The sequence below is a fragment of the Anopheles gambiae genome, chromosome X, assembly GCF_943734735.2.
Source record: "Anopheles gambiae chromosome X, idAnoGambNW_F1_1, whole genome shotgun sequence".
Classification (NCBI taxonomy): domain Eukaryota; kingdom Metazoa; phylum Arthropoda; class Insecta; order Diptera; family Culicidae; genus Anopheles; species Anopheles gambiae.
The window spans coordinates 5,542,802-5,555,994 of record NC_064600.1 but is presented as its reverse complement, the minus strand read 5'-3'; the positions used below and the strand labels follow the sequence as shown (position 1 = coordinate 5,555,994).

General features: G+C 49.4%; 2 protein-coding genes across 2 annotated transcripts; one reads left to right on the top strand and one right to left on the bottom strand.

The window, feature by feature from the left end:
- Positions 1-2,211: 2,211 nt before the first annotated feature.
- On the bottom strand, positions 2,212-6,497 carry LOC1271948 (uncharacterized; the record flags this gene model as incomplete). Its single annotated transcript, XM_061658189.1, has 5 exons — positions 2,212-3,998; positions 4,057-4,175; positions 4,258-4,371; positions 4,459-4,626; positions 5,610-6,497. Coding segments are annotated over 5 exons (1,383 nt in total), but the record flags the coding sequence as incomplete, so codon positions are not given.
- Positions 6,498-9,122: 2,625 nt separating this feature from the next.
- LOC11175658 (run domain Beclin-1-interacting and cysteine-rich domain-containing protein) lies at positions 9,123-13,066 on the top strand. Its single transcript, XM_061658162.1, has 5 exons — positions 9,123-10,762; positions 10,846-11,013; positions 11,540-11,737; positions 11,802-11,955; positions 12,032-13,066. The coding sequence occupies exons 1-5, from the start codon at positions 9,654-9,656 to the stop codon at positions 12,263-12,265; spliced, it is 1,863 nt and encodes a 620-aa protein (XP_061514146.1). The 5' UTR covers positions 9,123-9,653; the 3' UTR covers positions 12,266-13,066.
- The last annotated feature ends 127 nt before the right edge of the window (positions 13,067-13,193 follow it).

The window sequence follows — 13,193 nt, the reverse complement described above, 5'->3', positions numbered from 1 at the left end:
AAGATTTAGAGATATTGACGCACGTTTAGGATCACTAGGAACCAAGACCCTGGTGAACTTCAGACATCCAGATCCACAATGTATTCTCGAGATTGTTCAGGGCGTCGTCCATATTCCTAAACACTCTTTTCTAAGAAGTATCTGAGGAGGGCTAGACAAACTTGGGATATATTCCCGAGACCCATGGTTCGAGAGGAAACTTCCACAAATGTATGAGCTCTAAAGGATTTTGAGACATTCCCACATCCTGATTGCTCCTAGGGATTTTGGACGAACCAAAGACATCAACATCTGCAATGCATTCTCGACACGCGTGGCAAGTATCGGATGAGCTCTAAACGAACTTTCCTATACTTCAAAAATTGCCTAGAAGTTCAGCTCAGAATCATCGGAGCAACTATAGACGAACTAGGGATGCTTCCTTTCAAACAATGCGTCTCGAGAATATATCCCAACACTATAACATTTCAACAAATTCTGAGTCCCAGAGGACTTTGAGACATTGCAACACCCGAAGGATCAACAAGAGATGTGAACTCTGACCGGTCCAGGACCTCTAGACGACAGCGGGCCAAAGCAATTTCTGACAATTCCTTGTCAGGGATTGATAGGAACAATAGTATTTGCACCGAAGTATCACAAACATTCTCGAGACACATTGCTAGAAATGGATTGTCCCTACAATGAGCTCCACAAACTACTAAGTTCTAGAGTACTTGGTGTACATGGAGTACTACACCTCAAAGACCACCAGTACCCTAACCCCTTCCGAAAAACTTTGGGCGTGAATCGTACTTTCTGTACAGCTATATTGCTATACGGCTTGCAGAATTTTTATTTAAAAAAAAACACGACCACTCCAAAGTTCGCTTACTGCTTCTGTTTATATCAATATGTATATATTTCTTTACAGTATCTCTTCCGTCTCAAAACAGTCCACAACATCGTGTTTCATCCCTCAAACCAAATCTCATTGGCCATTTGTTTTTTTTTGTTTTGTTTTTTTTAGTACCAGATGATGAGAATACACATTTCAGTAATGTTTTTTTTTTTTTTTTTAATTAAGCATACTTCACATTCTTTGCTTGATTGGGAGATGGGAGGCACACAGCATAACAGCAAAAATATAGTAAAGCGCCATTAACGAGAGGAGCCTAGCTGTTAGTTAACGTAAAATACACTGTTCTGTTACAAAGAGGTTGTTCACCCCGCCCCGGGTCTATTTATAGAGAACGAATAGAACGAAAAAAGCACACACACACACAGCATACACACAATCTCCAGCACGGTAACTGCTACACTTGCGATTATGTAAGATAATTCATCTTAGTTTTGTTGTTGTTTTTTCTTTGGTTGGTGCCCATGTCCACATACAACAATCAAGTCTTTATCTCGCCTTGTTTTGGGGGGGGGGGGGGGGGGGGGGTTGGGGAGGACTCATCGTGAAGAGCCGCTCCGAAAGCGACACGAACGGAATTGCTGCTGTGCGTCCAACTGTATGCGGGGGCATCACCATTTTGCGTCGCAGTTACCTGGGATGGTTGGTTGGAAAACAACGGCCCTAAAAACGAAAGGATGTACACGTGCCAACAGCCAAATTCCTACACTATCGCCGCCTCAATATTGCTCTTCTAAATATCTGCAAATGGTTGGTTTGTGCGCGTCTTATCTCGCGTCTCGCATGGCGTTTGCCCGTTTTGCCGCCCTACCTGATTGCGCTGGGGGTACAGGCGATTGCTTGACCTTTTGCGGCCAGACGATTGTGAGCGGGCTTCGACCCGTTCGTTAAGTCAAGGGGGGAGGCCGCGATTGTTAAGTGCGCACACTTTTGCGCAGCAGCTGACCCCGCTGCAATGTACATTACGCTAGCCTGGGTGCGTCAGTTTTATTTGCTTTTTGTTTTATTATTTGTTTGTTATCGCTTACTTTCTACAACCTGCTAGTGTGTCCGCCTCTGGTCCACCCCAGGACACATACACTCAGAGAGAGAGAGAGAGAGAGATAGAAAGAGAGCGATTGCGACACTCTACGCCACACCACAGCACGTGTTTTTCTTCCTTTACAGTCTTTTTTTAAGAGTTATACTATTTACTTTGCTTTATTGGCTCAATACGCGTTACGTGTGCCTTGGCTTGAGTCAACTATGCCCCATGCTCCTTTACTTTTGTTCTGAAGTGTGTGCCGGTTGGGTTTTTGTTGCTGTTGTTTTGGGGGGGGGAGCTTTCTATTAACATTAACATGGTAAAATGGGGGGAAAACACGTGGTTATTACTGCGTTTAATTACATTTGAATTCATCTTTTTTCATTTGTCTTTTTCTTGTTTGTTTGTTTGCTGCTATGTTGCTATGTTCGGGTTTCACTGCATGATTTTTGTGCAGGAGGCAGATTAGGACACTACATTACAACTAGTAGCTATTGCATGTATCGGAGCTTTCTCCTCGCCCGGGCACAGCTTTCGGGCGTTTGTTATATGGTTTAATGTCTTCTTAAACTGTCTTATCTGTACATTGACTCCCGCACGCTGTCACACATACACACACACACACAAGCACACACCTTATTGCCTTGTGAACGATAGCTCTGACCACTCTGAAGAAGGTCGGCGAGAAACTTTTTCAACAAAATGTAGCAAAAATGTATCCAAAGAGCAGCAGGCAATTAATGTACAATTACAACCCTTGACGGGCAACGGTATAATGTAATATTAGCGCAACCCGTAAAATCGAAAACTCCTTATTCCTTTCTATACAGGGTTTTCCACGGGTTCTCATAGTTATGGGACACTTCCTACACTCTTCCCCAGTGGAAGTGAATGAAGTTTCATGTTGGAAATTTGACTCTATTCCTAGAAATTCCAGTTGGATTTGTTCAACAAGGATGCTAGAGAGTCCAATTCCCATTACATTAAGTTCATTTCACGCAAGAAAGTGTTTATAAAGTGTCCCACAGCTACGAGAACTCCTGGAAAATCCTGTAATGTGTGTGTGTGTGTGTGTGTGTGTGTGTGTGTGTGTGTGTGTGTGTGTGTGTGAGTGAGTATAAACTGGTTCCCTGCAAAATATTGCCTGCTGAAATATGTAAGCTTGTGTCTGTTTATCATTTTGTAAGGAAAAAAAAAATGTAGAAATGAAATTTCTACACACACACACTCACTCACACAGAACAGGCAACCACACTTATCGGTATGCCCACGAGCGATAATTTAATAATAGTTTCTACTTTAAAAAAAAAAGGTATTTGTTATACATAACTAACGTACATAAAGTTAGCAATGAGCGGATTTAAATTTTAAACTATTATATAATTGAAAAAAAAAACAACAATCCTATCCTTTTCTTTCATTTTGCCGCCTTCGTTACGTTTTGTTATCTTGCGTTACGATAAGATTTCTTTTTTTTTTGTTTTTTTTTTGTTTTCGTGTGTGTGGTCAAAAATGTGTTTGCTGGTTTTGTTCGTTGTGCTAATTTTACTTGAACCATCCGTTTTCTCACGTTTTCTCCGTTTTTCCTCCATTATCCCATTCCCCTCCCCCCATGTTCTGTTACGCTAATAGGCTAATTCTTCCGGCCGGCACGACGTCCGGCATTTCGTTGTCGGTAATTTGTTGCGTGTTTTTGATGCTAGTAGCTAAGTTTTGGACGCATTCCGTCGCAATTGCCATACTGTGGCTTAAAACGTAAGAAGAAAAAGAAAGAAAAACTATTCAAAATCTAGCAACGTGTACACGTGTGTGTGTGCGTGTGTGTGTGTGGTTAGCGTCACTTACTGGTAAGAAAACCCCCAGCTAGTGGGGTTTACCTTTACCCCACCCGCACCCACCGGCAATTGCATTGTCGACCACCACCACCATCACCACACCAGCACTCTCATCCTCCCGTTTGGCTGCAGGGGGACGACGGGAAATTATCTAAACTCGTAAATTTGAATACAGGATTCGGCCACGTGCTGCAGCGTTAGCGACTGGTACCTGTGGGCGGGATAGTTGGCGAGAAAAAAACTAGGCGAGTCAGTGAAAGGGGGAGATAGGACACACAAACCGCAACAGAGTTGCCTACCATTCGGAGGAGCGGTGATAGTAGTAACCCTCCATAACGGCTTGCGATTTCTGGAAGCAGATGTAGTAGAACCCGGCGAACGACGCACCGTTGATGTTCTTTATCTTGTGATCAGGTACCTGGTTGGGGATGAACAGAATGAAACGTTAGCCGAAAACCCGTGCCTTCCCGCCTGTGCACCAGCACCAGCGCAACACCTACCAGAAAGTGTTCCTTCCAGCGCATAAACACGTAGTCACTCTTCGCTAGCGCATCGTAGTCGAAGTCGTCCGAGTTGAACGTCTTCTGGTACTCGCTGAAGGCAGCAAATTTTCCCTGCAAATGCAAAGAAAAAACATCAAATGCCAACCGTCCGTTACCTGTTGCGCGCACGCACACACACACACACAGACAAACACTTACAAAATGCTTTCTATCTACATCCTCGTCCGCGTCCCATTTGCGCGTCAGGAAGGGATACTTTTTCGAGATAATTTCACCATCGAAGAAGGTCGTCAGGGTGGGAAACTCGAACGTCAGCCCGGTGATTTTGAGATATCCGCACAGATAAGAGTTTGCTTCGTCAACGTGCTAGTAATGGGTAAAAAAGAAAGAAAGAAAGAAAAGGGGTTCGAAATTAGCCTTCGTTCTAGTGATGAAAAATATAAAGTTTTTAGGAAAAACTGAAGTATTTTGTCGGAATCAATTTCGGCTAGCCGCTAAGTTTTTTGGAATCGATTCCGGAGAATAGGTCTGAACTCAATTTCCAGAATTAGCTCCGAAATCGCCCCCGGATTCGGAATTGGTTCCAAAATTGGTTTCGGAAACGGCTCCGAAATTGGTTCCGGAATAGACTCAGAAATTTGTTCCGAAATTGGTTCTGGAATTAGCTCCGGAATCGGCTTCGGAATCGGCTCCAAAATTGGTTCCTGAATTGGCTCTGGAATCGGCTTTGGAATTGGTTCCGAAGTCGGTTTTGGAATTGGTTTCGACATCGGCTCAGGTTTGGGTTCCGGAATCGGAATCGGCTCCGGAATTGGTTCCGGAATCGGCTCCGGAATTGGTTCCGGAATCGGCTCCGGAATCGGTTCCGGGATCGAAATCGGCACTATAATCGCAATTGGTTCCGAAATCAGAATCGGCTTCGAAACGGAGTCGATTTCGGCATTTCCATAAGAATAGGCGTTTGGGTCCAATGATCGTATTAATAGCCGCAAACAATCAAAATACTTGTAAACGATCCATTCTCATGGAGATTCCCGGACTGATTTCGCTTCTGAAGCTTCATATTTCAATTCAAGAACTGATTCTCATTCCGGAGCTAATTCCATTTCTGAAATCAATCCTGATTCCGTTGTCGGGGTAAATTGCCATTCCCTGGGGAAATCCGATTCCGGCGCCGATTCCGATTGCGAAATTGATTTCGAAGCCGAATCCAAAATCGGCTCCGGAGTCAACACCGGAATCAGCTCCGGAATCGACTCCGGAATTGATTCCGAACACGGCATCGGAATCGGATTGGTCCACTCCGTTCGTCGCAGTACCCTTTGGTGCGACCTGCTCGCTCTGCTTACCTGCAGCACCACTTCAACCTCGTACGCGTTGCCCTTCGATTTCTGGGAGCCGCGAAACTTAGAACCATTGTACAGGAGCGATTTGGTGACGCCGAGCTGTTTGGAGTTGTTCGGCGGCGGCGGCACTATATCCACCCGCACAGGCATGCTGCTCGCGCTGGCGTCCCGGCCCGGCTGCTGCTGCCCTCGTGCCGCTTCCTGTTGCTCGCTTCCCTCCTCTGCGTCTCCACCGTCCTCCTCCTCCGCTTGGTCTTGCTGCCGGTGCGGTTCGGGCTGATTGTCGCCGTCCGGTCCGAGTCGGTCCGGCCGCTCGGCTACTCCACCAGCGATGCCACCACCACCCGCCGCCGCCGCCGCCCGCCCGCCTCCTCCGTCTGACCCGCACGTGCTGCTGCTGTCGGCGCCGGTGCGCTTCTGCTTGGCCGAGCCGCTGTTACCGTGGCCACTCCCGTCACCGTCGGCCGGGTCACGCTGCCCCCTCGGTTCCGCTTCCTCCTTCTCCTCCGGCGTCACTCGCTCCTCGGTGTCGAGCGCGGTTGTGCCGGGCACGAGGGCGGAATCGGCACCTTCCCCTTCCGCTAGGATCGTTGTCGTCGCCGCCGTCGTCGCTGCTGCTGATGCTGTTGTTGTTTCCTCACCCTTGGCTTGCTCGTCCGGCACCGAGCTGCTGCTGCCGGCAGCTTCCTCCACACCGATCCCCAGCCCTGCACCCGCACCCTGCGGTTGCTCCCCGTCCGAGCTCGTGCTAGCCGTGCGCCGGTCCCCGCACCGCGGCTCCTCCGTCGCGTCCGCTCGCTTGCGGCGTCTGGTGCGTTTGCCCGACACGGTTGCGCCTACCACCCCTCCGCCGGCCCAGCAGCTCAGCAGCAGTGTGTGGCCGACCAGAGTTTATCGCGCGGGTCGCCGATTGCCGCTCTGGGCAGCTGATACGCGGCTGGGTTGCACGGTTGGCGGTTGATCGCTGCTGCTGGTGTGCAGTTGATGCGTCCGGTTGTTGATGGCGTAACGCTGATCGAGGAGGATTGCTGAAGGTGGAGAATGGATGGTAGTGGTGTAGACGACAGGCGAGGAGAAAAGAGGACGCTGTCCCGCTGTCGTCTTCCGAGCGCTTGGCGTTGCTGTTGTTGATCGGGCAGGACACACTTTCTCGCCTTCGTTTCTCTCTCTCTCTCTCTCTCTTAGATACTGCAACGGAGAAAAGGGAAATTTGGTAAAGATGATTGCAAAATGCAAACGAATGCGCTGCAGCTGTCATAAACACACACATACACACACGTAAACGCACGATAAGCGAGCGAAACGACGTTAGGGAAAGCGGGCAGATTTGGATGTGTGTGTGTGTGTGTGTGTGTGTGTGTGTGTGTGTGTGTGTGTGTGTGTGTGTGTGTGTGTGTGTGTGTGTGTGTGTGTGTGTGTGTGTGTGTGTGTGTGTGTGTGTGACAGAGAGTGCATTAGAATAGACCGGAAGCTTCTACTCCTGCCTATAGTTTCGAACGTCCGCAATTCCGGAAATGTCACTCGCGCTAACCCAAACAACCCCCTCCCCCCCCCCCCCCCTTAAAAACCCAGGCAATGCCTTTGCTCACCTGGCTGCGACGGAAAGCACCACACACAATCGACAACAATCCTTGCCAACCGTTCCTTACTTCCCCGTGTTCCCCCTCTTCCCACAGGGGAGGGATATCGTCCGGAAGGTTCGCGATCGAACACGCACAAATTTCACCCACCCCACCAAACACCCCACAAACGCAGCGTGTCGTACGACGAGAAGAGCCTTTCGCTTTGCTTACGCGCTACCACGGATGCGTAAGCTTTCTTTTTCTTGCCTTTTTTCTGCTTTGCTGCTGCTGCTGCTACTGCGGGGATAACTTTTTTTCCCGATTCCCAATACGACACTATTTTTGTTCCGAGCGACACACACCAGCACTCTCTCTCTGGTGCGAACGGCAGCGCAAATGTCAAACGGCGGCAGTGCGTTTATGGTAGCCGAGTTTAGGGGTTGACCTTGAGCGGTGGATCCCCGGCGAGCGAATGTTGGCTGTTGGCGGCTGGGCTGTGTGACGTCAGTTTGTAGCCTCCATCGCCGATCTGCCGGTTCTGTACGCAATTGCGGCTGAGAAAATAATTGACAATATCTCATGACAGTGGCTTTGGTGAGAGAATTCAACGCTGCATGCAAAGTAACGATGCAGCAGAGAAAAGTTTTAATTTGCCGTTTACAGTATGCATGCTTGTATCAATAGTCTTTTGGCTGTAACCGTGTGTTTACATTAGCCCTATCGAACCTCTCGAAACTGAGCTACTGGAAACCCGCAAGTGATGGAAAACCTATCCATCGCACCCATCGTACCCTCAGCTCCATATAATTTTAACAGGAGTTCGATGGGCTCGCTACTGGCGATTGGCATGTGTAAACAGGGGGTAAAAGAAACACATACCCATTTCACATTTATCGTATGGTATATCTGAATAGCAAAAAATTCTTAATCAACTTCGTTGTAGGCTATAAATATCGTAAAAATAACTTTCAAAAGTTTTTGAAAAAAACAGGAATTTTTAAATGATTAAAAATATCGTTTGACTCATTATCGGTGTTATTCGCATATCCGGGCGAGGTCAAGTCCCGATGAGCCCTAATACGGTAGCGGTAATCGCTCCATGCATTAGGGCTCGCAAAATGCGTGCACGATCTTAGGCTGGAAATAAACGAACCGAGATCGTCGCGGTACCGCGAAATTCGCGCCTTGTTTATAACAGTTGTAGAACAGTTGGGCTGTAAAATCTTCTGCGCCTCCGAATGCGCCTGCTGTTTCGCAAAGATACCCAACTTCGGTATTCCTGAGATTTTCACGGTAGTGCAAACCGATTGTTTACTTTTTCTGGTAAATTTATTTAAAAAACGTGTAGAGAAACGAGTTTTGTATTTTAATTTGCATAAACTATGTGAAATAAATAATTTGATTCGCAAATTGATAGAAAATATTTCTTCTTAGCGCATTCAATCGTCACCAGACCTCAGATGGTTCCATACATGAACCGCGATTATCTCGCCTATCTGTCAGATTTTATAACAGAATTGACAGCTCAAGTCATACGCGATTTTCGCGGTACCGCGCCTTACAAATAAAAATACAAATCTGTACAAGTCACCTGTTCAGAGTGATGCAGCACCATTTCTCAAGACCTGGTCAAAGAATACGCTCAAGTTCCTGTTGCAGAATAATGTCAACAGCTTAAAATATCCCAACTGAGCGCTTATCGGGCTGCCAATCTTGACGTAGGCGGCGGCTGTTTTGATGTTGCTTGACCACACGATGGACGGGCACGCTAAACAACATCATTATCCGACAAAATCAGCACACTTTTGTCAACCGGGTTGCGTGTTTCGACAACAATTAATATCGCGCTTCATTTCATCTTTTAAAAACAAAAAAGTGCATTTTTATTATGTTTTCAATTGCTTCTATTAGCCTCTAAAAGAAGGGGAAGCAAAAGTTTGCCAATTCAAAAAGGCGCGCAAAATAAATACGTCCGAGCCGTCCGACAGGCACAGGTGTTTGACAGCTCCGACAGAAAATGCTCGGAAAGCAACATGTAAAGGAAGAAGCTGAACTTGTAAACACTGTCCACCGCTCGCTTGATGGGATTTCTCGAGCAGACCGATCATCGTTCCGCAGTTAAAATAGGAAAGTTAAAGGAATTGAAACGAAAGTTGCCGTGCAACCAGCCAACCGCAAACCGTCGGACGGCCTTGACGTCAGGCTGTCAGGCGCGTTCGCGCTCTCGCCTCCCCCGTAGCTCGCGTGCTTATCACGAAATTCCTCGCCAATCGATATGTTGACAAACAAGCTGTGAAATCCAACAAACACACACACAACACACACGTACGCACACGTACGCCCTTTTCCCATTGTGCTTTAATTTTCACTGCCAGTGAGGGCGATTTAGCGTGGCAAGGGCCAACACAATGAGCGCTGCAGCATTACGGGCAGTTTGGTGAGTTTTGCACACACACATACAGACAGGGGAAACGGGTGAGGCAGGATGAGCGATCGGCAGAATGGGGTCAGTGCGGTGACACATCGCCATCGGTCCCGCAGCACCGATCGGCTGGTGGCGGCGACGGGCGTCGAACGGCTCGCGAGCGGGCAGCGCTGCCCGAGCGCCCCGAACCTGGTGGACCATGAGTCAGAGATGGCCTTTGTGATGCATCGCTGCAGCAGCGGAAGCAACAGCAGCAGCCACCACAGCGCCAGCAAGCGCATACCTCCGTTCAACTACCACGACGGCACTAATCCGCCTCCCAGCACGGCGCAGGCAACGTCAGCGGCGGCCCCAAAGAAAGGGGGAGTGACGCCCACCGTGACCACCACCACCGCCGCCGGTCCGGTCGAGTACGGCGATGTGCTGCAGGTGACGCCACCCGCCCGCCTGCGCACCGTCCCGATCGGCTTCCTGGACGATCTCGTGCCGCAAAAGGGGCGTCGGCTGCGCAAACACTTCAACGAGCTGGAACCGTTCGACGGGCAGTGCCGGTTCTGGACCGATTCGCCGCTCGAGCGCATCCACCCGGAGCAGGGCTGCATACCGATCCTCAAGGCGGTCTACTTTTCGCGCAACAACAACGATCTGGACAAGGAAAATGCACACTTCAAGCTGGCGGAGGCGCTCATCTCGACGTTCGAGCTGCTGAAGTGGAAATCCTGCCTCAACCGGACCGCGAGCGACCTGTCCGACTGGGAGGTCGGCAGTGGGCCGGCCGGTGACAGCGTCGGTGGGGGCGGCAGCACCCGCCGCGAGGGCACGGAGCAGACGGGCCGGGACGCGGACGGCACCGACACGGACGAGAGCTGCGAGGCGATCGAGGCGAAGGAAAGCGTGTACGACGAGCGGACCTACTCGGCGGAGGAGATCGCGATCAGCCTGCTCGGCAAGTTCCACGACAAGCAGCTGCCGTCCGCGTGCGACTTCCTCTGGCTGGTGTCGGAGCAGGACGCACCGCAGAAGCTGCTGCCGATGCCGAGCGGCGGCGTGATCGATCCGGACGAGCAGCAGCAGGCGCACGAGGGCGCCGGCACACTGATACGGGGCACGCAGGAGTGGGCACCGCCCCGGCCGCAGGTGATCTTCACCTACCGACCGCCTCCACTCGAGTAAGCTACGGCGTTAGAGGAAAGCATTTATTTCTTTTACTATTAAACTAAATTTTGGTTTTTTTTTTTGCTCCCCAATCCAGACGACGGGCACAGATCCAGCGGCAGGGCAATCGGTGCGAAGGGTGCGGCATTAAGGTGCATCCGGCCTATCTGAGCCGCTATCGCTACTGCCACTACACCGGGAAGTACAACTGCTCCGGGTGTCACAAGAACCAGATGGCCATCATCCCTGCGCGCGTCATACAAAGGTGAGTGACGGCTCGTTTGCAAGTAAATTTTGATTCTTTGCGGCTATTAATACGTAGGATCATTGGACCCAAACGCCTATTTTTATGGAAATACCGAAATCGACTCCGTTTCGAAGCCAATTCCGATTCCAGAGCTGATTTCGATTCCGGAACCAATTTTGGAGCTGATTCCGATTTCTGAGCCGATTTCGATTCCGGAACCAATTCCGATTCCGGAACCAATTTCGGAGCAGATTCCTATTCCGGAGCCGATTTCGATTCCAAAGTCAATTCTGGAATCAATTCTGGAGCTGATTCCAATTTTGGAGCCTATTCCGGAACCAATTTCGGAACTGATTTCGCTTCCGAAGCCGATTCCGGAACCAATTCCAGAGCCGATTCTGGAAACTGATTCCGGACTTGCTTTCCGGAATCGATTCCACAAAACTTAGGAGCTAGCCGGAATAAATTCCGAAAAAAAACTTAATTGGCTTGCGCGAGCGAAATGCTTTCATATCGGGTTTTCGTTTCCCCCTTTCCGCCCCAGGTGGGACTTTACCGTGCTGCCCGTGAGCGTGTTCGCTTACCGCGTGCTGGGCGACATCTGGAGCACGCCGCTCTACCGCGTCAACCACCTGTACCCGGACCTGTACGGCAGCGTGAAGAGCCTGCGGGCGGCCCGGCTGGCCCGCGTCAACGTGAAGTACGTGAAGGACTTTATCATGAACTGTCGCCACTCGGAAAGGTAAGACTAAGGCAGCACAATTTTATTTTAACTCAGGCTAACGGCACGCGAACGCATTCCACAGCACGCGCCGCTGCTTCCAGGAGGTGCCGGAATACTTTACCTCCGACTTTGACATGTGGTCGATGGCGGACTTGCTGGCCGTCAAGAGCGGCACCCTGCAGCGGCTGCTGCTCTCCATCGTAAGCCGCTGCGAGCGTCACATCCTTGCGTGTGAGGTAAAACAAAAACTGTTTGCATTTACAAACAACATCAAAATTCAACACGTGTTTAACGCTTTTTTTTTTGCTACAGCTTTGCCTTGGCCGAGGGTTTGTGTGTGAAAAGTGTATCGGCGGCAGGCGGCAGGAACCGGGCGTCCTGTTCCCGTGGCAGCCGCACGTAGTGCGTTGTGAGCAGTGCGGCACCCGCTACCACGATGGCTGCTGGCGCCGCGATCGAAGCTGCGAAAAGTGCACCCGGATGCAGCGACGGGCGACGGACGGTGCGGCGACGGAAAAACGGCTAGCGGCGGCGCAGCGTGACTAAGCACGCTCCCGGTTGCTTGGGAGCACCTTAAGACACACACACGACACGACACGATGACACGACAAGCGACAAATCCCAAATACCTCTGTGTGGCACTAAACAGCCAACGAGCGTGTACAGGGTTTTCCAGGGGTTCTCATAGCTGTGGGACACTTCCTAGACTCTTTCCTAGTGGAAGTGAACTTCATACGTTGGAAATTGAACTCTATGGCACCCTTTTTGGACAGGCTCGTTGGAAATTCCTATTGCATTCGTCCAACAAGGGTTCTAGAGAGTCCAATTCCCATTACATTAAGTTCATTTCATGTAAGAAAGAGTCAATAAAGTGTCCCACAGCTATGAAAACTCCTAGCAATCCCTGTAAAAGCTTTTAAAAGTGTAAATTGCATCACAAAACCATTTCAAGTTCGGGCAGCCAGATGAAAAGGTTGTCCAAAACCTGACAAGGGAATTAATTTATTTGATTAGCAAAATTCTCACCACAAGAAATCACCGGAGCATCCTTCCCCTTTCTCCTCTCTCTCTCTCTCTCTCTCTCTCTCTCTCTCTCTCTCTTTATTTCTCTCTCTCTCTCAAACAAAAAAAGGTGTGAGTTTAAAATAGTGATTACTAATGCGAAGAAAATGCGTTTCTTCCTTCTTGCCCGAGACATGACAAACACCCGGACAAAGACACGAGCACAGAAACACACACGTAAACTTTGCGGGAACTATTTACATGTAAAAAAACACAAACATACACACACATATGTTTATACATATATACAGAAAGAGATATATACGGATATTTCCATAACGCGAACGCGTGCAGTTGTGCGGCTCACTTACAAATCGCCGTCGCCGTGCCTTACTTGCGAGGCAGAGGTCACGAACGTCAATCGTGGCAGATGCGGAGAGGCTGAAAGAAACAGAGGAAACACGGAACTACA